At 44.6% G+C, this 26660-nt stretch overlaps 1 protein-coding gene across 1 annotated transcript in view; it reads right to left on the bottom strand.

The window, feature by feature from the left end:
• Nucleotides 1-3601: 3601 nt before the first annotated feature.
• LOC126335969 (uncharacterized) overlaps nt 3602-26660 on the bottom strand; it is a 301475-nt gene continuing 278416 nt past the window's right edge. Inside the window, exons 9-10 of the mRNA XM_049999446.1 lie at nt 15852-16238; nt 3602-4051 (exon numbers count right to left, since the gene is read on the bottom strand). Coding sequence (XP_049855403.1) covers nt 3770-4051; nt 15852-16238 — 669 coding nt within the window. The 3' untranslated portion in view covers nt 3602-3769. The remainder of the gene's footprint in view (nt 4052-15851; nt 16239-26660) is intronic.

Below are 26660 nucleotides of genomic sequence, written 5' to 3'. Positions count from 1 at the left end.
CATCTTCTGCATAAGACAGTTGGTGGAGAAAATTACCCTGTCTTTCTGCGTGAAGTACAACAGGAAATGTCGGACAATGTCCTGCTAGCGGTTATTTACATCTATATCTACATGGCTACTCTCCAAATCGCACTTAATTGCCTGACAGAGGGTTCATAGAACCACCTTCACAATAATCCTCCATTACTCCACGCTAGAACAGCGCGCGCTCTGACGTTCCTTATTTCATTATGATGATCGTTTCTCCCCATGTAGGCCGGCGTCAACAAAAAATTTTCGCATTCGGAGGAGAACGTTGGTGATTGACATGTCTTGAGAAGATTCCGCCGCAACGAGGGACGCCTCTGTTTTAATGATCTCCACCCCAAATCCTGTACCATCTGGATGACACACTCTCCCATATTTCTCGATAATACGAAACATGCTGCCCTTCTTTGAACTTGCTCTACGTACTCCGTTAATCCTATCTGGTAAGAATCTCACACCGCGCAGCAGCACCCCAAAAGGGGACGGACAAGCGTAATGTTGGCAGTCTGTTTAGTAGATCTGTTACATCCTCTGAGTGTTCTATCAATAAATCAAGTTGTTTGGTTCGCTTTCCTCACAACATGTTATATGTGCTCTTTCCAATTTAAGTTGTTCGTAAGTGTAATTTCTAGGTACTGAATTGACGCCCTTTAGATTAGACTGATTTATCGTGTAAAAGAAATTTAACGGATTCCTTTTATAGTTTAAGTGGATGACCTCACACTTTTCGTTATTTAGTATGAATTGCAAATTTTCGCACCATAGAGATAGCTTTTCACAGTCGCTTTGCAACGCTTATGCTTCTAGCTCCATGACACTTTGCCGTTGATGCCGGTAGATATTTAGAGAATATGTGGTTGGGGAGGGGAGGTGGGGGGGGGGGGGATGTTCTCCCGATCTCACTCACATGTATTTCTTCTTAACGGAGACATGAATCATTTGGTGTCCGAGACAATGGTAGATGCTCCAGAAGAGCTGTTTCCCCGTTTGGCTGAAGCTGCAGCCGTTATTCGTCAAACGTCTGGTTGTTCTGGGCAAGTCACAGAGTCACTAGCACACAGATGCGTGTTGTGCGTTAATGTAAACAGACGGCATTTTCAGGAATCTCTCTAAAACTTTATTCATAACACGGGTGAACATGGTTTCTGAAAATAATCAACGTCAAAACCGTCATGTACTCTTAATGATGTTATCTCCTCTTGTAAAGGGACATCCTTCTCGAGCGTTACTTTTCCTCAACAAAAGTAGTCGACACCAGAAATATTCTCGAGTATTAAAACAGGTCAACTGTGTCTCAGCTGTTTTTCTAAAAAAATTCATATGATTTTGTACACGAGGTGTTATACACTCCTGGAAATGGAAAAAAGAACACATTGACACCGGTGTGTCATACCCATCATACTTGCTCCGGACACTGCGAGAGGGCTGTACAAGCAATGATCACACGCACGGCACAGCGGACACACCAGGAACCTCGGTGTTGGCCGTCGAATGGCGCTAGCTGCGCAGCATTTGTGCACCGCCGCCGTCAGTGTCAGCCAGTTTGCCGTCGCATATGGAGCTCCATCGCAGTCTTTAACACTGGTAGCATGCCGCGACAGCGTGGACGTCAACCGTATGTGCAGTTGACGGACTTTGAGCGAGGGCGTATAGTGGGCATGCGGGAGGCTGGGTGGACGTACCGCCGAATTGCTCAACACGTGGGGCGTGAGGTCTCCACAGTACATCGATGTTGTCGCCAGTGGTCGGCGGAAGGTGCATGTGCCTGTCGACCTGGGACCGGACCGCAGTGACGCACGGATGCACGCCAAGACTGTAGGATCCTACGCAGTGCCGTAGAGGACCGCACCGCCACTTCCCAGCAAATTAGGGACACTGTTACTCCTGGGGTATCGGCGAGGACCATTCGCAGCCATCTCCATGAAGCTGGGCTACGGTCCCGCACACCGTTAGGCCGTCTTCCGCTCACGCCCCAACATCGTGCAGCCCGCCTCCAGTGGTGTCGCGACAGGCGTGAATGGAGGGACGAATGGAGACGTGTCGTCTTCAACGATGAGAGTCGCTTCTGCCTTGGTGCCAATTATGGTCGTATGAGTGTTTGGCGCCGTGCAGGTGGGCGCCACAATCAAGACTGCATACGACCGAGGCACACAGGGCCAACACCCGGCATCATGGTGTGGGGAGCGATCTCCTACACTGGCCGTACACCTCTGGTGATCGTCGAGGGGACACTGAATAGTGCACGGTACATCCAAACCGTCATCGAACCCATCGTTCTACCATTCCTAGACCGGCAAGGGAACTTGCTGTTCCAACAGGACAATGCACGTCCGCATGTATGCCGTGCCACCCACCGTGCTCTAGAAGGTGTAAGTCAACTATCCTGGCCAGCAAGATCTCCAGATCTGTCCCCCATTGAGCATGTTTGGGACTGGATGAAACGTCGTCTCACGCGGTCTGCACGTCCAGCACGAACGCTGGTCCAACTGAGGCGCCAGGTGGAAATGGCATGGCAAGCCGTTCCACAGGACTACATCCAGCATCTCTACGATCGTCTCCATGGGAGAATAGCAGCCTGCATTGCTGCGAAAGGTGGATATACACTGTACTAGTGCCGACATTGTGCATGCTCTGTTGCCTGTGTCTATGTGCCTGTGGTTCTGTCAGTGTGATCATGTGATGTATCTGACCCCAGGAATGTGTCAATAAAGTTTCCCCTTCCTGGGACAATGAATTTACGGTGTTCTTATTTCAATTTCCAGGAGTGTATTATAAGCTAAAATCTATAAAAATAAATTACTTTATTTTCCCCGTTACAAGCGATATGTACTGGCCTTGATTGTAGAGTTAAAATAATTTTTAAGACATATTTGAAATTACGAAATATTTGGTACACTTAAAATTTCTATTATGAATTACGCAAATTCAGTGCTGTTTATTATGTTTATTTCTGGATTCATTTGTAAATTAAAAGAAGTTAATTTGTCAAGAACATTTGCAAACCCTTTGGAATATTGTTATTACCGCAGAGTGAGGTAGTAGTGGGTATGCCTCTGATGTGACCGGACGTATTTACGTACTTTGGAATAATAATGTAATTTCGGCTTTGTTAATCTAAAAATTCGAAAGACGGTGTGATACAGAAAAATGTGGGAGAATAAAATATTCGTGAAAAGAAAGAATACAGCGAAAGCATTACTTCAGAGTTAATTATGTCAATCGGAAACATGGGATCCTAAGCACGAAAATTTCAATTTAAAGAATCAGTCTCTAGACATGGAGAATTGGAGCCAACTACGAGAAAAGAAGATAAGTAAAAAGTTTATTGTAAATCTTACTCCTCTCGTAACTTATTAAAAGAGTTAACCCTAAAGACAGTAACAATCAACAAATGATGTGAGGGAGGGGTGGATTACATTCTAAACACTCTAAAATTTTGTATACGCAGGTTTTTTTGTTTTTTTTGTTTTTTTACACTCTGTATGATAAGATAGCATATTCACATCCAAATTGCTAAAATTGCTAGGGAGGTTCCGTGTGCATAACACAAGAAGTCAAAAGAACAGTAGGACGGTGAAGTGTTAACTGCACTGTATTGTTCGAAACCTGTAGAATAAATTACATTTCACAAACAAAACAAAAACATCACATAAGGTGTAAAGCTTGTGACTGGAGGTACGTTGAAGACTAGATAAGGAGGAACGTGAGAGTTGGGTTGAGCTGCACCGCGTTGTGTCGTGATTCACAGCTGCAGGCTTGTGCTGTCGGGGTCCACGCCACTTGTCGACCCGGACGCATCTGTCCCTATGACGCTACCGTCGCCTTCTTCCTCTTCTGTGTCTTCCTCGGAAAGGTCCGGACCCAGGAGGTTCATCTTCTGCAGGTCCACGAGGCTGCTCACCGCGACGGTGGGCAGAGCCTGCTGCCGCACGGTCGGGGGTACTGAAGACTCACTGGCGTATACCAGCTCATGTTCTTCCGGCAAGTCGCTGGACGAGACGTCGATAGCCACTCCCGGATTCGCCTGCAAGAAACCAAGGCATCAGTCAGGCAATTCGTGTGACAGTATTAAGGAACGTAGAAGGTGCTGAGGTGCGTGAAGGGCTAACGGGAAGTACTTTTGTGAAATATCTAGCTGCACTGAGATCTCTATTCGCTATTTTTAGCTGCTTTCTGTCATCATTTAGATGCACATAATGAATTAAGAATAAGAGTAGGCGCTGTCATAAAATATGTGGTGAAATCGAGTTAATTCTACACTCATACTCATAAATTAAGGATAATGCTGATACATGGTGAAACAACGCTCTGGTGGGCAGTTTGTCGTTTACCTCGGGGTAAGACCATGCGGTGCGTGTGACCTGCGGTCGTCGCACGGTGGCACGGTGGCTCTGGTAACAGTCCACAAACGCCGAGGTGTGTTGGTTAATGTCAGAGTATGGTGCAGCGGGTAAGTGTGTAGACGTTTTCAGACGTGCTATTAGTGACTGTGTGTTGAAAATGGCCCAAAGAACACATATTGATGACGTTATGAGAAGTAGAATACTAAGACAAATGGAGGCTGGTCAAACACAGCAGGCCGTAGCTCGGGCCCTCCTTGTGCCACAAAGTGTGATCTCAGGATCATGGCAACGATTCCACCAGACAGGAAACGTGTCCAGGCGCTACAGTACGGGACGTCCACAGTGTAAAACGATATGTAACCATTAGTACCCGCAGACGGCCATGGAATACTGATGGTAGTCTTGTTCAGGACCTTACCGCAGTCACTGGAACAGTTCTCTGCAGACACACCGTCCACAGACGACTGAACAGACATGGTTTATTCGCCCGAAGACCTGCAAGGTGAAGTCCATTGACCCCTGCTCACAGGAGAGCCCGTAAGGCCTGGTGTCAAGGACACCGTACATGGTCATTGGAACAGTGGTCCCAGGTTATGTTCAAGGACGAGTCCAGGTATAGTCTGAACAGTGATTCTCGACGTGTTTTCATCTGGCGTGAACCAAGAACCAGATACCAACCCCTTAATGTCCTTGAAAGGGACCTGTATGGAGGTCGAGGTTTGATGGTGTGGGATGGGATTAGGATTGGTGTACGTACACTCCTGCATGTCTTTCACAGAGGAACTGTAACAGGTCAGGTGTATTGGGACGTCATTTTGCACCAGTATGTCCGCCTTTTCAGGGGTGCAGTGGGTCCCACCTTCCTCCTGATGGATGATAACGCACGATCCCACCGTGCTGCCATCGTGGAGGAGTACCTTGAAACAGAAAATATCAGGCAGATGGAATGGCCTCCATGTTCTCCCGACCTAAACCCCATCTAGCACTTCTGGGACGCTCTCTGTCGACTTGTCGGTGCACGTTTTCAAACCCCTACGACACTTCAGGATCTCCGACAGGCACTTGTACAAGAATGGGAGGCTATACCCCAGCAGCTGCTCGACCACCTGATCCAGAGTATACCAGCCCGTTGTGTCCCCTGCGTACGTATGCATGGTGGTCATATCTCAAACTGATGTCGGGGTACATGCGCTGGAAACAGTGCCGTTTTGTAGCACATGTGTTTCGGGACGGTTTTCTCAACTTATCACCAATACCGTGGACGTACAGATCTGTGTCGTGTGTGTTCCCTATGTGACTATGCTATTAGTGCCAGTTTTGTGTAGTGCCACGTTGTGTGGCACCACATTCTGCAATTATCCTTAATTTATGAGTATTAGTGTAGATCATTGGCACTATTCATGTGCAAATGATGTACAATGAGTAAATTTTGCAAGTTAAGTATACATGATTTGTTACAATGAATGATTACAATTTGAACGTTTTTCTCTTTTTTAATCACTCCTCCTGTACCAATCTCGTCGTCTCAGAGTAGCAATTGTACCCTACGTACTCAGTTATTAGCTGGATGTATTCCAATGTCTTCTTCTACAGCGTTTGCCGTCCGTTTAGTACCATGTAAGTCATTCCCCGATGTCTTAACAGATGTACTTTCATCCTGTCCCTCCTCCTTGTCAGTGTTTTCCACATATTCCTTTCCACTCAGATTCTGCGCATAACCTCATCTTTCCTTACCTTATCAGTCCACCTAATTTTTAACATTCGTCTGTAGCACCACATCTCAAATACTTCGACTCTCTTCTGTCCCCGTTTTCCCACACTCCACGTTTTACTACCATACAATGCTGTGTACCGAAGATACATTTTCAGAAATTTCTCCCTCAAGTTAATTCCTATGTTTGATACTAGCAGACTTCTCTTGGCCAGTGCTTTTTATGTCCTCCTTGCTCCGACCGTCATAGGTTATTCTGCTGAGTAGGTAGCAGAATTCCTTAACTTCGTCGGCTTCTCGATCCAAAATGTTGATGTTAAGTTCCTAGCTGTTTTCATTTCTGCTACGTCTCTTTACTTTCGTACTTTTTCGATTTACTCTCAATCCATATTTCGTACTCGTTAGACTGTTCATTCCGATCAACACATCCTGCAATTCTTCACTTTCACTGAGGATAGCAATGTCACCAGCGAATCTCATGATTGGTACACTTTGACCCTGAATTTCAATCCCACTGCTGAACTTTGATTTTCCTTATTGCTTCTTCAATGTCTAGATTGAACGGCTGGAGCGAAAGACTACATTCTTGTCTTACATCCATTTTAATGCGAGCACTTCGTTCTCGGTCTTTCACTCTTATTGTTCTCTCTTGGCTCTTGTACATATTGTATATTACCCGTCTTTCCCTACAGCTTACCTTTTTTTTTCTCAGCATGTCGAACACCTTGCACCATTTTACACTGTCGAACGCTTTTTCCAGGTCGACAAATCCTGTGAACGTTTCTCGATTTTTTTTTTCAGTCTTGGTTCCACTAGCGACCTCAACTTAAAAGTGCCTCTCTGGTGCCTTTACCTTTCCTGAAGCCGAACTGAACGTTTAAATACTGCTAAATACTATTGTGACTTAAATTAAATGAAAATGGTCATATCAACGGAACTATCGAAATTAGTGACATATACTCAAATTTAACAATAAAATTGGCATTAACACTATAAACGCCGCCAGATTTTAATCGAAAATTCGTCTCTAGAATATAAGGAATAGTTGCAGGAATAGTAGTCTTTTATGGTGAAACAAGCATCATAAATGTAGTGGTGCAAGAACAGATGGAACAATATCTGAAATATTATGGAAAATTACGAGTGTTCATTGGCTCTGGTTAAATAGTTAATCAACAGAGAAAAATACATAGTTCATGTATTTGTGTACAAGAGAGTATATACTGTCATCACGTAATCAATAACAAGAGATCACGAGAGAAAGAAAATATTCAAAAACTAAATGTTGCGTATTGGGTATGGATTTCAGTCAGGACTTAAATTGGAAATCATGTATTATAAAATTTCTTGAGTTTAGCAACATTTGCTCCAAGCATAATAAATTGTTGCCCTTGGTAATTTAAACACGAGAAAGGTGGATTACTCTGCATGCTTATATGAATTAATGCCATATGGAATAATACTATGGGTCAATTTCAATCATAGTGGCAACATATACATTGCATCCCCTGTTCATCAATTTACGCTGGACTTTCTGCTGTTGAAGACTTGTGCCTGCACCAGGGTTCCGTTTCGTCTTCAGGCATGACACAAATAGCAGCTGATTCCGCTTTACAGACTCGGCAAATCTCCATGTTCTGTGATGAGGCGTGAACGTCCAATACTTGTCACCTACTTGTGGTTTAATCATCTTTCAACCCTTCCCACAGACGTTCACACCAGTAGCATGCGAACAGCCAACCAGTTTCGCCGTTTCCGAGATGCTGGCTCCCATCTGCCAGGCCACAACAATATGCCCTTTATTAAGGTCGCTCACGTCAGTGGTGTTTCCCATTTGTGGCCAGTACCATCGCTCATTTGATTCCCCATTTGTTTCTGCTCCGATTATACACTTTACCGGGCGGCATTCTGTATCGAGGTGGCGTCGCGGTCGTCACGTTTTGGCTCGTCAGTGTAAATACACCAAGAGTGTGCAAAGTACAGACCTGAAAAGTGAGTTATGCAAGGGGGCTTCTCTCCTGTGTCAACATCTTCATCTCAGTGTAGCAGCATCACACAATGTCTGCAATTATGTGCTAATCTTTGTCTCTTCCTAAAAAGCTTACCATTAACAGCTCCCTCTAGTACCATGTAGTTACTCCATACTATCCAGTGTTTTGCAAATATCCCTTATCTTCACTGGTTCTGCAGAGGACCTTCTCATTTCGTGCCTTATATCCACTTAATTTTCAACATTCTTCTGCATCTCAGAACCTGCGATTTCATTTTTTTCCGGGGGTTTCCCACACTTCATGATACACCTCTGTACTGCGATGTGCTCCCAGTCTACACTCTCAGCCATGCCTTCCTCAAATTGACGCTTACAATTGATACTAGTCGACTTCATTTTTCCAGAAACTCTCTCCTTGTGCGTGCTAGTCAACTACTTATATCATCCTTGTTCTATCCATTATGTACTATTTTGCTTCCAAGGTGGCAGAATTTCTTCACTTCGTCATTTACGTGGTCCCAGATTTGGTGTTGAGTTTATCGCTAATCTCCTTTTCGCTATTCCTCGTTACTTTTTTATTGCTGTGATCTACTCACATATCATATTTGGAGCTCACGTAGCCCGTTAATTCTCTTCAAGAAATCCCGTAATTCCACCTTCACCACCACATAAGACAGTAACGCCATCAGCATATATTAATAATATTACCCTTTCACCCTGAATTTTGATCCTTGTTCCAAATCTTTGTTTCCTTCATTGCTTCTTCGATATATAAGCCCTGTTTAATCTGAGCTCTTTTCTACTTGTCTCCTATTCTTAGTTTACACTCTTGAGTCTTGTACATATTGTGTATTAACTTTTTCCCAATGGCTTCACCATGTATGTGTTACCCATTATAATGAAAACATTTCTGTCTCCTGACCCTCTCTGAGTACACCTCTACCTCCCTCTTCTGTCCACCTTATCCTCCCACCCCTGTCTGTCTCCTATGTCTCTTCACCTCCTCCTCCCCTCCCTTTGTCCATTTCCTCTACCCCATCTCTCTTGCTACATCTCCCTCCCCTTGCCTCTGACCATATGCCCCTTCCCATCCTTCCCATCTACTTTTCCAACTACACTTCCCCGTCTTCCTATACCACTTACAACTACCCTTTCCACCAGCCTCATGCATCTCCTGCATCTCCCCTGCCTCCACCTCAATCTGTTCATCCCCTCCTGTATACATCTTAATCTTTCCCATACCATATCCTTCTGGATTCTTAGCCTTGGATAACATGTTAGTAGCATGGAGAGCTGCACCAACACAACAACAACAACGATAAGAGGTTGGTAAAACAGGCCATACCATATCAACACAATACACCTATCTTTCACAGCATCTTACATGTTGGGGCCTGGAAAACCTTTTCTTGCCCTTCACATATAGGCTGCCCTGCAAAGCAATTTCATTTGGCAGGACAATATTGTTCCCACACAGCATACCTGTTATACAGTGCTGCCTATACACCAGGGGCTGAAAAAAAACACAATTTTGCCCTTATCTCCTATTTGAGCTAGGAGGTTATAAACCCCACAGTGCTGTTCTACTGTTTCTGTGCCACATTTGGTTGAAATCGATCCAGGGATTTGGGAGGAGATAGTGGCTGTACACATATCCACCCAGCCATCCAGCCACCCACCCACCCACCCACCCACCCACACACAGACAAACACACACACACACACACACACACACACACACACACACACACACACACACAAACACAAACTGCTTTAAACATCTAACAGATTATCTATCTTTATGTACAGTGTGAGGATTCTAAACTTGTACTCTATATTACATTGCTGAACCCTTTTCTCAATTGACAAATTCTACCAATGTGTTTTGGTATTTTTTACTCTGTTTTGCTTCCACTGTCATGCATAATGCCAGAAATGCCTCTCTGGTGCCTTAACTTTTCCATTTCCTAAAGCCAAACTGATCATTGTCTATCAGTTCCTCAATTTTCTTTTCCAGTCTTCCGGATTTTACGCTAATTAGTAATTCGGTTGCTAGCACTATCAAGCTAACTGTGTGATAGTTCTCGCATGTATCTGCTTTTGTAGTCTTTAGGATTGTGGGAATGATGTTCTTCTGAAGGTCTGATGTCATTTCTCCACACAGACATCCTAAACACTAACCTGATTAATTTTTCTGATTACCACTTCCCCAATGGTTTTAAAAATTCGGAAGTAATGTTGCCTATGACTTCTGCCTTGTTGATTGCAGGTCTGCCAAAGCTCCGCCAAACATTGTATCCAACAATGGATCCTCAGTTTCCTCCCAATCGTCAATAGCTCCACCTCCCATGAAGTTATGCGACAGTTGTTCCACTTCACTAGGGGCACTCAGAGTATTCTTTTTCGTTATCTGCTAACTATCCTCTGTATTCAACTGTGGAAATACTTTTGCACTCTTTAACGTTGACGCTTTTCTTTTCAAATCCTCCTAAAGTCATGTAGCAAACCACTGTTCAAATCTAAACTCAAATCGTTTATGTATGTTGTTAGTTTCTTGCGTGTTCTATGGGTCGTTTCGACAACATGCTATGGTGTGGAAAGGTCAAAAGGTTTACAAATAAGAAATGTTTTCTCTATGTAAGCCTGGCTACCTGTTGTTCTCTTGCTTCATTTATATTATTGGATTGTTTCTTTAACCTTAACCTACAATGAAACTTAATAAATATAGCCCAACCACATACTGATATTATGTATTCAAAAATTCAGCTGTTTAGTAAAGAAGTTCAGAAATAAAAATGCTTTTAGTTTGAAATAAAAATTGCTTTCAGTTTTCTTTTGAAAACTTAATTGTCTAAAAGAAATAACGCATACAGGTGTCGGTCAGGTACTTTTATGGCTGTATGTTTTACCCCTTTCTGTGAAAGAGTATGGTATAGCTGAGGTTAGTTCTCCTAATGACAACAAGTTTCCATGCAATGTATATTTTTCCACTATGTTTGGAATCGATCCATAGCATTATTGCATATGACAACTACGTGTTCACATGTCGACCCGATGACGCTGTCAGTTATGACTGCAGTGTTAAATGAATCGTCACGATTGGACAGGGAGTCAATAGAAACGTGTCACCTAGTCGGGTTAATCACTTCACAAGGGCGATGATCATGTCTGAATATGCTGTTATCCAGCCGAACAGCTGCTCGAAACGTGTACCGTCTCAAGAAAGCAGGCCCATTCTAGCAGTGTAATGATGTCGGGGATATTAACCTTCTTCATTCACGGAGCCTCCATGAACCATGAACCTTGCCGTTGGTGGGGGAACCATGGGTGCAAGCACAACGTAGGGGTATCTGTTGAGAGGCCAAACAAACGTGTGGTTCCTGAAGAGGGGCAGCAGCCTTTTCAGTAGTTGCGGGTGCAACAGTTTGGATGATTGACTGATCTGGACGTGTAACACTAACCAAAAAGGCCTTGCTGTGTTGGTACTGCGGACGGCTGAAAGCAAAGGGGAAACTACAGCCGTAATTCTTCCCGAGGGCATGCTGCTTTACTATATGGTTAAATGATGACGGCGTCCTCTTAGATAAAATATTCCGGAGGTAGAATAGTAACCCATTCAGATCTTCAGCGGGGACTACTCAAGAGGACGTCGTTATCAGGAGAAAGAAAACTGGCGTTCTATGGATCGGAGCGTGGAGCGTCAGATCCGTTAATCGGGCAGGTAGGTTAAAAAATTTAAAAAGGGGAATGGATAGGTTAAAGTTAGATATAGTGGGAATTAGTGAACTTCTGTGGCAGGAGGAAGAAGACTTTTGGCCAGGTGATTACAGGGTTCTAAATACAAAATCAAACAGGGGTAATGCAGGAGTAGGTTTAAAAATGAATAAAAATAGGAGTGCTGATAAGCTACCACAAACAGCATAGTGAAATCATCATTGTGGCCAAGATAGACACGAATCCCACGCATACCACAGTAGTACAAGTTTATATGCCAACTAGCTCCGCAAATGACGAATAGATTGATGAAATGTATGATGAGATAAAAGAAATTATTCAGATAGTGAAGCGAAACGAAAATTTAATAGTCATGGGTGACTGGAATCCGATAGTAGAAAAAGGAAGATAAGGAAACGTAGTAGGCGAATTTGAAATGGGGGTAAGAAATGAAAGAGGAAGCTGTTCGGCAGAATTTTGCACAGAGCTTAACTAAATCATAGCTAACACTTGGTTCAAGAATCATTAAAGAAGGTTGTATACATGGAAGAGGCCTCGAGGTACTGGAAGGTTTCAGATAGATTATATAATGGTAAGACAGAGATTTATGAACCAGGTTTTAAATTGTAAGACATTTCCAGGAGCAGATGTGGACTCTGATCACAATCTATTGGTTATGAAGAAACTGCAAAAGGTGGGAATTTAAGGAGATGCGACCTGGATAAATTGAAAGAACCAGAGGTTATACAGAGTTTCAGGGACAGCATTAGGGTACGATTGACAGTAATGAGGGAAAGAACTACAGTAGAACAATATTATGGAAGTGGAAGAGGATTTAGATGAAGATGAAATGGGAGATATGATACTGCGTGAAGAGTCTGACAGAGCTCTGAAAGACTTGAGTCGAAACGAGGCCCCGGAAGTACACAATATTCCATTAGAACTGCTGACAGCCTTGGGAGAGCCAGCCCTGACAAAACTTAACCATCTGGCGAGCAAGATGTATGAGGCAGGCGAAATACCCTCAGACTTCAAGAAGAATATAATAATTCCAACCCCAAAGAAAGCAGGTGTTGACAGATGTGAAAATAAGTCAGATGTTTAATAAGTCACGGCTGAAAAATACTAACGCGAATTCTTTACAGACGAATGGAAAAACTGGTAGAAGCCGACCTCGGGGAAGATCAGTTTGGTTCCGTAGAAATATTGGAACACGTGAGGCAATACTGACAATACTCTCAAATTCTGAAGGTGGCAAGGGTAAAATACAGGGAGCGAAAAGCTATTTACAATTTGTACAGAAACCAGATGGCAGTTACAAGAGTCGAGGGGCATGAAAGGGAAGCAGTGGTTGGGAAGGGAGTGAGACAGGGTTGTAGCCTATCCCCGATGTTATTCAATATGTATATCGAGCAATCAGTAAAGGAAACAAAAGTAACATTCGGAGTAGGAATTAAAATCCATGGAGAAGAAATAAAAACTTTGAGGTTCGCCGATGACATTGTAATTCTATCGGAGGCAGCAAAGGACTTGGAAGAGCAGCTGAACGGAATGGACAGGGTCCTGAAAGGAGAATATAATATGAACATGAACAAAAGCAAAACGAGAATAATGGGATGTTGTCGAATTAAATCGGGTGATGCTGCAGGGATTAGATTAACAAATGAGACGCTTAAAGTAGTAAATGAGTTCTGCTATTTGGGGTGCAAAATAACTGATGATGGTCGAAGTAGAGAGGATATAAAATGTAAGCTGGCTGTGGCAAGAAAGCGTTTCTAAAGAAGAGAAATTTGTTAACATCGAGTATTGATTTAAGTATCAGGAAGTAGTTTCTGAAAGTATTTGTACGGAGTGTAGCCTTGTATGGAAGTGAAAAGTGGACGATAAATAGTTTGGACAAGAAGAGGATAGAAGCTTTCGAAATGTGGTGTTACAGAAGAATGCTGAAGATTAGATGGGTAGATCACATAACTAATGAGGAGGCACTGAATAGAATTGGGGAGAAGAGGAATTTGTGGCACAACTTGACTAGAAGAAGGGATTGGTTGGTAGGACATGTTCTGAGGCATCAAGGGATCACCAATTTAGTATTGGAGAGCAGAGTGGAGGATAAAAATCGTAGAGGGTGACCAAGAGATGAATACACTAAGCAGATTCAGAAGGATGTATGTTGCAGGAGGTATTGGGAGATGAAGAAGATTGCACAGGATAGAGTAATATGGGGGGCTGCATCAAACCAGTGTCTGGACTGAAGACCACAACAATAACAACATGGTAGTAATCTAACGCACCACGAAAGCTGCGGACAACTTGAAGGTAATTGCAAACCACCTAGATCTTTGGATGCCAGATGTCTTCCCTGGCGGGAGTAGCAACTTCCAGCTGGATAACTGTTCATCTCAAAAGGTTAGAGATGTGGTACAATGGCTTGAGAAGTATGATATTGAACTGACATTGGTGTCTCGACCACCAAATTGGCCTCATGTGAACCTTATGGAACATATCTGGAGGCTATTGGATGCTAGTTCCGTACCCTCAAACCTGTACGTAGAACTAAGAACTTGTCGACTCCATGCTATGCAGAATTGTTGCTATGGTGGATTCCAAATGGGTAACAACACGCTATTGTATTTATTATTCAACAAGCTAATGTACATAGATTGTATTCATTGGTTTGCTTATGAGAGGAGTGTTCAGTAAGTAATGCAACCTTTTTTTCTGAAAGCAAGTTGGTTTTATTCAGAATTGCAGTACACCGTGTTATTTCCCTTTATTTTGCCTATAAAACCCTATTTTAAACATTCGCTCTGTTCAATGGGACTGCCTTACGCCACCTTACTGAGAGGGTCTGTATGCCCGCATGGTACCACACTTCTGGTCGACATCTGAGCCAACGTCTTGCTGCGTGAATAACCTCCCCATTACCCATTTACTGCTAGCCGTGGAGTGCATCCTTGATTGAGTCAAACAGATGGAAGTTGAGGTACGGTATCTGGGCCGTAGACTGGAAGAGGAAAAACGATGCAATGAAGTTTTGTGGGCTCCTCTCACGTGCGCAGCTTTGTATGAGATCTTGTGTTGTCATGAAGGAGAATTTCGTTCGCATTTTTATGGCAACGAACAGGCTGAAATCGTTTCTTCAATTTCCTGAGGGTAGCACAACATACTTGAAAATTGATCGTTGCACCATGGGGAAGGACACCAGAAAGAATAGCCCCCTCAGAATCTTCAGGTCTTTACCGGCTGAGGATGCGGCTTTGAACCTTTTCTTCAGAGGAGAGTTGCTGTGTCGCCACTTCATGGATTGCCATTTTGTCTCCCATTAGAAGTGATAACCCTGTTTCATCGCCTATGGCTATGTTCGACAAAAATGTCACGACCAGCCTCGTAACGTGTAAGCCATTCCTCACAGATGTTCGTTCGTTGCACTTTATAGTCTTCTGTTAGGAGGCGAGGAACCCAGCAGGTGCACGTCAGTGAGTACCACAAATGGTGAATGAGTGTGTCAGCACTTCCAACAGAGACGTCCAGTTATGGAGCGGGGTGTGGATTGTGACCTGTCGAGCACCTCGAATGAGAGTGTTGACACATTCCAACTTTTGAGGAGTCACAGCTGCGTGTGGACAATCGGTACGCGAAAGATCGGACAAGTTTGTGCGACCTTGTTGCGGTGTTAACAGAAGCTTCGCCTAACGGCTTACCGTGCTTTTGTTCACTGTTAGGTCTCTGCATACATTCTGCAAGCGCCTATGAACGTCTGCGATGCTCTAGTTTTTTGCCAAAAGAAACCCAGTGACAGCTCCCTGCTTGGAACAGACCTCTGTTACAGATGCCTTTTTGAAGGGTATGTATAGCGCCGCCACCTATCGGAAGTTCATGAAACCATAGGGGTGAAGCGGAAATATTCTACGAGATCCTAAAAAAATTCCACATTGTTCGAGGCGAAACTGGCCGAGAAAAAAGAATACGTTACATTACTTACTGAACGCTCCTCATATAATGTGATATGTAAGGTAGGGACACGCATGCAAAACAGCGCTTCTGGGAATGAGAGTGAAGCACTTACCTGTTGTGGAGGGGAGTCCTCCACAGTCTCGTGGGCTATCCGCAGCAGCGCCTGCGCGGCGGCCCGGCTGGGGGCGGAACGCGCCGCCGGCTCGACGCCGCCCCCGGCATGGAGGCGGCGCACCAGGCGGCGCAGGTCCGAGGGGCGGCGAGCGCGCAGCAGGCGGAGGGCGCGCGCCGGGGGCGGCAGGTGGAGGCGGCCGGGCAGCGCCAGCGCCTCGCAGCGCCGGCCGCGCCCCAGCCGCACCCCCACCAGCGCCTCGGCCGCCGCCGCGGCGCCGCCGTACACGCCGGCCGCGGGGGCGGTTGTTGGCAGCGGCTCTGGCGACGCCACCACCAGCGCCACGTCGGCGCGCTGCATCTGCTCCGCGTACCACGCCAGAGGGTTCTGCCGGCAGGCGGCGCGCGCGTCACTGGCTGTCGTGGCAGGCGGGGGCAGCCGCAAGTGCGGGCGTAAAAGCTTAGCTCACTGCAGTCTCAAATCGCAAAACAGCACCGTGGCTATATTAGTTTCCTGTTTTCCTTCTTCCATCTCTTCTCTTAAGAGGGGCAGGACGTCAAACGGGCCGACCTGGAGCAGGAGAGGCACCACAGGACATTTTAATTTACTTTACAAGTAAAGTCATAAAACTTTGTCAGCATGACCAGGAAGCATTCAGGATTCACACTCGTAGCAGCGGAAGTTCAAAAACATAACAAAACAATTCTTTATACATGTCAAAATTCATCATTTCTTCACTTACTATTGGCTGCATTTGTTGCTAAAGGTACACTTTTCTTCATAATTGAGAGAGACTGTTCGATGAATTTTGTACAAAGCATACAAACCATACTTACAGGTATCTGAAACTCTAGAATCTATTTAATTTACGAAAAAATGAATGAGCTGTTACGTTTTAAACTTTATGTTTAGAAAAAAATCAAATTTTGTAGTTAATTATCTCAATTTTTAACTCAGTTTATAATAGATTTGGAAAATTTTATAGTTTCATACACCTGTAAGTATGGTTTGTATGCTGTGCAAAATTCATCAAAGACTCTCTCTTACTTGTGAAGAAAAATGTACCTATAGCAACAAATGCAGCCAATTTCATATTTAAAAAAATTATTTTGTTATGTTTTTGCACTTACACTGTTACGAGTGTGAATCCTGAATTCTTCCTGGTCATGCTGACAAAGTTTTGTGAATTTATTTGTAAAAGTATAGACAGCAGAAAATAAAATGTCCTATGCTGCCTCTCCTGCTCCAAGTCGGCCCGTTTGACGTCCTACCCCCCTCAACTTTATCCTATTACTGCCTGACAAACCCGGCATTGTCCAATTATTTATTTTCCAATTTTCAGTTTTCTATTAGAAAAGTAAACAAAAAATTATTGTATTTGTAGTGTAATATAAAAAAAATCCATTTCCATGTACTCGTGAAACTCCTCTGAAATACTAACGCGAATTCTTTACAGACGAATGGAAAAACTGGTAGAAGCCGACCTCGGGGAAGATCAGTTTGGATTCCGCAGAAATGAGAGAACACAAGAGGCAGTTTCTGTTCGCAGAGCGCAGTTGCTTCGCGTGTCAAGAAGGCAATTTTGTAAACGTCTCCATGGCAACGGCTCTTCGTGGTTCTCTAGACGGCTATTCTTTTCGCCTACAGCCGTTTGCGCTTCACAGTCTGTTCAAAATGGCTCTGAGCACTAAGGGACTTAACATCTGAGGTCATCAGTCCCCTAGAACATAGAACTACTTAAACCTAAGGACATCACACACATCCATGCCCGAGGCAGGATTCGAACCTGCGACCGTAGCAGTGCGCGGTTCCGGAGTGAAGCGCCTAGAACAGCTCAGTTACCGCCTCCGGCTTCACAGTTGGAAGCTGTCAAAAGCGCTGCCGACTGTCAGCGATTTCCTTGACTCGACTGTAAGAGTTTCTTAGTAGTAAGGAATAAATGTGTTTAAACTTCGTGAATGATGAGGCATTTTTTCTTGCAGCTCAATGCTCATGATGTCACAACTCTTGAACTAAGTGTCGTACAGTGAGATACATCAAGTTGCCTAGATGCTTGACTTACGTGGGCTTCTGAGAAACGTTTGTCTGATGTCCTCCACTGTCTCTTCTGAAACTCCGTAATGTGCACCGCCAGGATGTTTCAGAACACTTCCTGTTGCCAGAAACTTCCTACACCATTCCTTAATTGTTTTCACATCCGGTGGATCACATTCATATACACGACAATAATTTCTTTGCATAGTAATCGGCTATTTTGTTCTTCAAACCACACTACAGCTTGCGCGCGCTGCTGTGGAGTCGCCATTTTCACTTTATGCGACAATGCTTCACTTTGGCGACGACACTTGGCACTTCTGACGCGGGAATAAAAATTCTTTGAGATGCTCTACAATGTGGTGCATTTTTCATTGTCGCATCTACTGTGGTTTTTCTCTCTTGGGTCCTTGAAATCAGGGAGGTTTGAGTGGGACACCCTGTATATCTTTCTACCTCCCACCTATTTTCACTAGTAATACACTGATTCACGAAGACGGTTTATATTAATAATTTATAAACATTTTGTGGAAACTGGCTGAACTAAGATGAATTAAACTCCTCTTCTGCTGTGAAAACAGTGCCACTGCCATCTAGCTGAGAATGCCAGAACTCGTTGGAAGCTCAGTTCTGCACAGCATAACTCAGCCCCATTCAAAATGAATGTGCGTGAATCTTCCATTTCTTTCGGTGTTCCAAGAACAGGCAAAACATTTTCGGCGCGGCGTGCTCAGTGCGGACTCGCCTTAACGTATTCACATATATTATTTGTTTATACTCTTTCCTGGTAAAGGGATTTCTACTCACGAGAAAGAGATGTAGGCTTTTTACTGTTATTTAAAAATATATTGCGGTATATCAGCTCTATTTCGAGGACAGCAACATGTAATCTAAATTGCAGTGGCCAAAAAGTCGCAGCATTCCTTATAACCATTGGTCGATTCGTGAGATACTTAAAGACGGAAACAGATACCAGCACGATCTTCTTGATACCTTAAGCATACAAGATGGGGATGGCGATAAGAAATGCCTTGTAGATGACTGCAGAAGGTTTTGAAATCCTCCTACAGATGATGGGGGAGGATGCATTTTGACAAAAGAAGTTAGCTTCAGATTTCCAATTTGTGCTTCCCTCAGATTAGCAATCACAATTTGCTCTCGTAATTCACTGCAAATTCTTCGAACAATAGGCACTGAGTTATTTAACTTTGAAGTATCGTAATAAATGTGAGCAATGACAAAAAGATTACCACTCGATTATCAGTCTGTGATGTAAGACTATACAATGCAAAGAATCAAATCTTTTTACGGAATAATTTACCTGCAATCATTTGAAAAGAAGTTCATAGCAAAAAAAAACCACTTGACTCAAACCTAGATGTGGACATGATCCTTTGCACGGTAGGACGAAAAATATTACGCAGGTGTACCAGTTTCTTTGGCCTTGCGGCTGCGCTAGCACCTGAAAGCAGGCAAACACCGCCCAATGGTTGTCGGAAGGGTTGCCAAACTCTCAGGCGCTATATAGCACATTTGTAACGTGCACAACTAAGGTGCGTGGGTGGCACCGACGTTGTTGCCAAACTGGGGCATATATGTAACGTGTTCGACTAAGGTGCTTTGGTGGCAGCGACAGTTTTCTCAAACTGGGGGAGGGGGGATTTAGAGAGCTGTTTTATTTACTTACATGTTAACGTTGCACCCCACCCCCGTGATCACGCCATAAGAGGGCGCGGAAAAAGAGGGATGAAAATGTATAAGTACCCTTCCTTGCCACGAATCATGGTCAAATTGCGTCGTACGTTTAAGATCGAGTTTAATGTGGATGCAGCCCCACAATATCCTTAGCGAATGTTCGAGAATGTCAGCAGTGTCAAAAGTCGTGAAGAACTTCTTCCTGTTGATCATCGCACTGCGAACCGCCGTTTTCGACCGCAGATTGTGTGGGAATCAACGCCCCAGGGAAAGAAGTGGCTTCATTGACGCCCTTTATGGTAACCTCTGAGGCCTTTTCGGGCCGATTCTGAGCGGCGGTTTGCCTGAAATGTTTTCATCGGACACTCAAAAGAAATCCGCGCGATTCCAACGCTGGTCGTGGTGGTTCTAATCTTCTTCCCAGAGGCGTCAGGCAAAGGGCTGAAATGTATGTAAGAGGGGCCGGTACGTGTTTCCCAACAAGTGATACGTCCACGGAGGCAGTGCGCAGAATTGTGGAGACGTTTAGTGCCAATGTGACGTAATCAACACACGTTACTCGTCACACGAATTTCTGACCTCTGGCCTTCTTTCCGTTCGCTGTTTGAAGGTTCGCCGAGTCAGAGGGTAACGTCACAGGGCGCCAAGCAGTTGCACCATTGGAGAGGAATCGTGTAAGCGCCTTTGAGCCAAATTTCAAACTTATGCAACAGAATGGGAGGCAATTACGGGGTTTCGAAAAAGTAATTCCTTAACTAACTTGCGCAGTGTAATTTACTAGCACTATGCCAATTTGTCTGGCCACGTATAAATCTTAAGGACGTCCAAACCTTATGCAGCATTTTTCGCCGAATACCTGTATTCAAGGAATTATCGCTACTTCCCTGTAACTCACAAACGACCAATAGGCACAAAAAAAGATTCAAATGGCTCTAAGCACTATGGGATTTAACATCTGAGGTCATCAGTCCCCAAGGCTTACAACTACTTAAACCTAACCAACCTATCACACGAGATAGAATTCGAACCTGCGACCGTACCAGTAGCGCGGTTCCGGACTGAAGCGCCTAGAACCACTCGGCCACAGTGGCCGGCCAATAGGCACAACACAAACAAATCAATCACATCGTAAAGATTTCAAGGACTGCTTTGTATAAACCAAGGCAACTGATCGAAAAATGTAGGAAAAATTTTTAGTAGTGAAGCAAAAGAAATCAGGGTAGTAACTGTGGAATCAGTGCCCTAGCTGTTTGGTCGGCAGCTCTACGTCACGCGAGTGTGGCAAATATTTCTTACTAAGTAGTCGCTGCGTACTATCGACATGATCCTGAAAGCCTAACATATCAGTGCTTGTTTCAACTTTCACGACTCTCAGGATTTTTCTCGCCGTTCTTGTTATCAACAAGAATGAACGTTAATTATCGACTTAATTGTTGGCAGATGAAGACAGACTTGAACATGAACTTTTGACTGTGAATTATCTGTGCTGGCAAGGTTTCTGCGTGGATGGGAAAGTCAGCCTATATGTTATGTAGGATGAGGTACCTGATTGTGAGCACTCCAAAATGAACCCACAATGAGTGAATATACATAGGCGTGTTTTTCTCTGAGCTATAGTGGAGAATGTGGGCTCTTTGGTCAACTGTGTAAGTGATTATTAACGTTCAACGTATGCCGAAATATGACACCGACATTTTTAATGGAACCAGATAGTTTTTTCTTCCGTATTGGAAACATCCTTTGAATGGACTTCGGCGATGTAACACGTGACAGTTGATCAAATAGTAACCGGATACACTGTCTGACCAACAGGTGCAGCCCCAAAAGACATGGTTGGTAGTCAATGTTCAATGTAACTTAGTACACGTGCACATCATCGGCGTGTATATAAATGATAAGAGCTGTAATTGTCTGTGACAGGTAGAACAGCCACCGGAGAGCATTCCTGTTGTTCGAGTTTGGTGTTGTTGCCAGCCATGGTAGGGTGTACATGGGGCGTGAACAGACGTGTGAAGGACACAGAGACTAAGCGTACTCGCGTGGAACGGTGTTGAGAGCACCTGACAGTGTTTGAAATGGGCCTCTATTTGACCGGCTGGTCTAAATGTGCTCCATTCAGATTCGTGGGGAATTGCGATATGACAGTACTCACATGTTGGACTGCATCGGAAAAAGCGAGCAGGGATACTCATGGTGTAGATTCCTGTCGACCACCAAAAAGGAGTATCGCCGCATCATTCACCAGACACATCGCAGCTCCGTCACGACTGCGCCTGCCACCCGAGAAAAAGTAGTGGGCTTCCAGCAACGTTCTGTGTCACCTCGAACCTCTAGTCGAAGTGTGACAGCAGGCGGGCAAGAAAATTACCATCCCAGATGTCGGCCGCAATTAACACAATAACAAATGAGGCTGCTCAGCGATGAAGCGTGCCTCTGCACTACTCACTGTCCGCGAATATGGTACGATTTATGCCATTCTTGCAACGTCTTAGAGAGTTATGTTGTGTTACACCTGGCGTCACGGTGTGGAAATCCATAGGACATCTCTTCAGGTCACTGCTGGGAATGGCCGGCCGCGGTGGTCTCGCGGTTCTAGGCGCGCAGTCCGGAATCGTGCGACTACTACGGTCGCAGGTTCGAATCCTGCCTCGGGCATGGATGTGTGTGATGTCCTTAGGTTAGTTGGGTTTAAGTAGTTCTAAGTTCTAGGGGACTGATGACCACAGCAGTTGAGTCCCATAGTGCTCAGAGCCATTTTTTTGCTGGGAATGACTAAGGAAACTCTAACGGCGCAGTGGTACGCCGCAGACTTGCTGCGTCCTCATGTGTTATCTCTCATGCGATAATACCGTGGTACCATTTTTCAACAGGACAATGCTCGTATCGATGGACTGCGTACGTGATGTTGATGTACTCCCGTTTCCAGCGAGATCCCCATATCTGCCCCTGACATAGCGTGTGTGTGGGACCAGCTCGAACGTCAACTGCGTCTCAATGACAGTGTCGAGTCTATTGAAGACAAGCTGCAACAGTTGTGGGCGAACTTGTCTCAGGAGAGGGTACAATGGCTTTATGACACTTCTCAAGGAAACCAGTGCGTGCACGCAGGCCAGATGGGGTGCTACGCCATACTGATAAGTGCTCTTATACTGCCTTTGTAAATTTGACTGAAATAACATCTCTAACATACTCTAACCTTGACGTCTAATTTCATGTCAAATGGTTCAAATGGCTCTGAGCACTATGGGACTTAACATCTGAGGTCATTAGTCCCCTAGAACTTACAACTACTTAAACCTAACTAACCTAAGGACATCACACACTTACATACCCGAAGCAGGTTTCGAACCTGCGACCGTAGTAGTTGCGCGGTTCCGGACTGAAGCGCCTAGAACCGCTCGGCCACCGCGGCCGGCCATTTCATTTCCACCTTCCCTTCTGGGTGTTTGACTTTTTTTTAGGCAGTGTAACAAAGACGAAAACCACTGTGAGGACGGGGCGTGAGTCGTGCTTGGGTAGCTCAGTTGGTAGAGCACTTGCCCGCGAAAGGCAAAGGTCCCGAGTTCGAGTCTCGGTCCGGCACACAGTTTTAATCTGCCAGGAAGTTTCATATCAGCACACACTCCGCTGCAGAGTGAAAATCTCATTCACGGTTTCGACGTCAGGAGAAGAGGTGCCGGAAATATCTGCACTACTGTACTGAAGTCTGGCATTTTGGAGCGTATATTGTCACGGATGAAATGCTACCAATGTCTGCTAAAGTTTACAGCCGAGATACTGTTTCGCTCATTTGCCAGAAGATGGTTGGAGTGATGCTGATAGAATCATCGAACTCACCCAGGTTGACTGAGAACTTTACACATTGTAAGAGAGAGAGAGAGAGAGAGAGAGAGAGAGAGAGAGAGAGAGAGAGAGAGAGAGAGAGAGAGAGAGAGAGAAAGGAAAAAGCACACCTCGAAGTAATTATCCGAATGGGACACAAATCGGTAGATGTGATGATCATGTACAGACAGACAAATGAGGACCGTTTCAGAAAAAGTGGATGATTTATTCATTATAAATAGCTTCATATACTGAGCAAGTCAATAACGCGTTGGTCCATCTCTGGACCTTGTGTAAGCAGTTGCTCTGCTTGGCATTGATTGAAGGGAGGTGTTGGGTAACCTCCTGAGGGATGTCGTGCCAAATTATGTCGAATTGGCGAATTAAATCGTCAAAATTGCGAGCTGGTTGGAGGGTCCTGCCTGCAACGCTCCAAATGTTCTCAGTTGGGAAGAGATCCGGCGACCTTGATGGCCAAAGTAGGTTTGAAACGAAGACAACCAGTAGAAACTCTCACCGTGTGCGGGCCGGTATTATCTTGCTAAAATGTGTGTGTGAAATCTTATGGGACTTAATTGCTAAGGTCATCAGTCCCAAAGCTTACACATTACTTAACCTAAATTATCCTAAGGACAAACACACATACCCATGCCCGTAGGAGGACTCGAACCTCCCCCGGGATCAGCAGCACAGTCCATGACTGCAGCGCCCTAAGACCGCTCGGCTAATCCCGCGCGGCTGCTTAAATGTAAGCCCAGGATAGCTTGCTATGACGGGCAACAAAATGGTGTGTACAATATCACCAACGTATTACTAAGCTGCAATGATGCCGTAGACGATAATCAAAGGCGTCCTCGTTAGAGAAGAAATGGCGCCCTAAAGAGTCATTCCTGGCTGCCGGGCCGTATGGCGGGCGACAGTCGGATTACCATCCCACCGATGTCTCCTGACACGTCATATCTGGTCATCGAGCTTCGAAGCGGAACTCATCGCCGATGGCAGTTCTACTCCAGTCAATGAGATCAGAGGCTGAAGATGTGTCTGAAAAAGCCCCACAAAGCGGTGAGTTACCAACCTGTCTGACGGCCGCCATTCGATCCGACAACCAGGAGTGTTTGTTTGGGGTGAGATCTTTGTCATAACGTGACCCCTAGGGCTGTTATCCGCAGAACCCTAGCATCACAACGGTATGTAGGCGACATTCTAGGCCCCGTTTTGTTGCCCTTCATGGAAAGCAATCCTGGGCTTACATCTCGGTAAGATAGTGCCAGCCCGCAAACGGCGAGAATTTCTACTGTTTATCTTCGTGCTTGTCAAACCCTACCTCGGCCACCAAATTCGCCAGATCTCACCCCAATTGAGAACGTTTGGAGTATTTTGGGCAGGGCCTTACAACCAGCTCGGAATTTTGACGATTTAATGCGCCAATTCGACATAATTTGGCACGATATCCCTCAGGTGAACACCCAACAACGCCATCAATCAATGCCAAGCAGAATAACTGCTTACATAAGGGCCATAAGTGGACAAACGCGTTATTGGCTTGTACAATTCGTGAAGCTCTTTCTGATGAATAAATGATCTGAAATTGTGATCATTTGTTTGCCTGTACATGTACATCACATCTACCGGTTTCCGTACTATTCGGATGCTTCTTTAACGGTGTCCTTTTTTTTTTATCTTAGAGAGTATTAGTTAAACTGTCCTGAAAAGTTCATAGTTCAGAGATAATTTCATCTGAAACGTAGGGACCTTTTTCCTTGGTTGAGAAATAAGTGCTGCGCGCGTCCGAAGCATCGGATGCGACGCTCGCGCTACTTTCGAAACTGCAGACAGCTGCTGCGGTCGGCCGGGAAACTGCTCGCGCAAGCTCAGTTGCTAAAGACATGAGCTGCCTCCCAGGCGAGTAGTAAATGGATGGCGACTGCTTTTGAAAAGTGTGTGAATGCGACAGACCATTTATTCACTGTGCGATCAAGTCATTGTTTGCTAGTGAGTCTTCCGTGTACCTACAGCACACTGACATTGGTGATCGGAACTGTTCTGGTGACCCTTTCTGAAAAGTAGAATAATCTTTGGTCTGCATCACTAAATCAAGCAAGACAAAACTGAAGGTAGATCGATGAGTACGATTCGAGTGAAGTGGATATCAAATCCCATCCTGAGTTTGGTACTTCTCGATTTTCATAAATTATCTCACACAATTGCGCTGTTGGATGCTTACGTCAGGCCGTAGCGGATTCCGTCCCTCATTCTTGTCCTTCAGAGCTATGAGCGCGTCTCAAGAGACGTCTATACTGACGGCTAGCTGAACTCCTATTCTACATCTACATCTACATCTACATCTACATCTACAAAGATAATCCGCAAATCACACCTAAGTGCCTAGCAAAGGGTTCATCGAATCACTTTCACAATAGTTCTCTATTATTCCACTCTCCAACAGCGCGCGGATAAAATAACACCTGTTTCTATCCGTGTGAGCTGAGGTTTCCCTTATTTTACTATGATGATCGTTTCTCCCCATGTAGGTCGGCGTCAGCAAAATATTTTCGCATTCAGAGGAGAAAGTTGGTGATCGAAATTTCGTGAGGACATCACGCCGCAACGAAAAACGCCTTTGTTTTAATGATGTCCACCCCAAATTTGTGTTATATCTGCGTGCTCTTTATTCTATTTCGCGATAATACAGAAACTTTCTCGATGTACTCCGTTAATCGTATCTGGTTAGGATCCAGGACCGCGCTGCAGTACTCCAAAGAGGACGGAAAATCGAAGTTGAGGTAGTCTCTTTACTAGATCTGTTACGTTTTCTAAGCGTTCTGTCAATAAACCGCAGTCTTTGGTTTGCCTTTCCCACAATATTTTCCGTGTGTTCTTTCCCATTTAAGGTGTTAGTAATTGTTATTCCTGGGTATTTAGTTGAATTTACGCTCTTTGGAGTTGACTCATTTATCGTGTAACCGAAATTTAGCACTGATGTGGATGACCTCACGTTTTCGTTACTTAGGGTCAATTGCCAATTTTTGCGCCATACAGATTTCTTTTCTAAATCGTTTTGCAATTTGTTTTGATCTTCGGACGATTTCACTAGTCGATAAACAACAGCAACATCAGCAAACAACCTGAGACAGATTGTCTCCTAAATGGTTTATATAGATAAGGAAAGCGAAGGGCCTATAACACTACCCTGGCGAACGCCAGAAATCACTTCTGTTTTACTCGATGACTTTCCATCAGTTACTACCAACTGTGACC

This window comes from Schistocerca gregaria, chromosome 2, assembly GCF_023897955.1.
Source record: "Schistocerca gregaria isolate iqSchGreg1 chromosome 2, iqSchGreg1.2, whole genome shotgun sequence".
In the NCBI taxonomy this organism is placed as follows: Eukaryota; Metazoa; Arthropoda; class Insecta; order Orthoptera; family Acrididae; genus Schistocerca; species Schistocerca gregaria.
The sequence above is the reverse complement of the archived record's forward strand: the minus strand, read 5'-3'. Positions and strand labels throughout refer to the sequence as shown.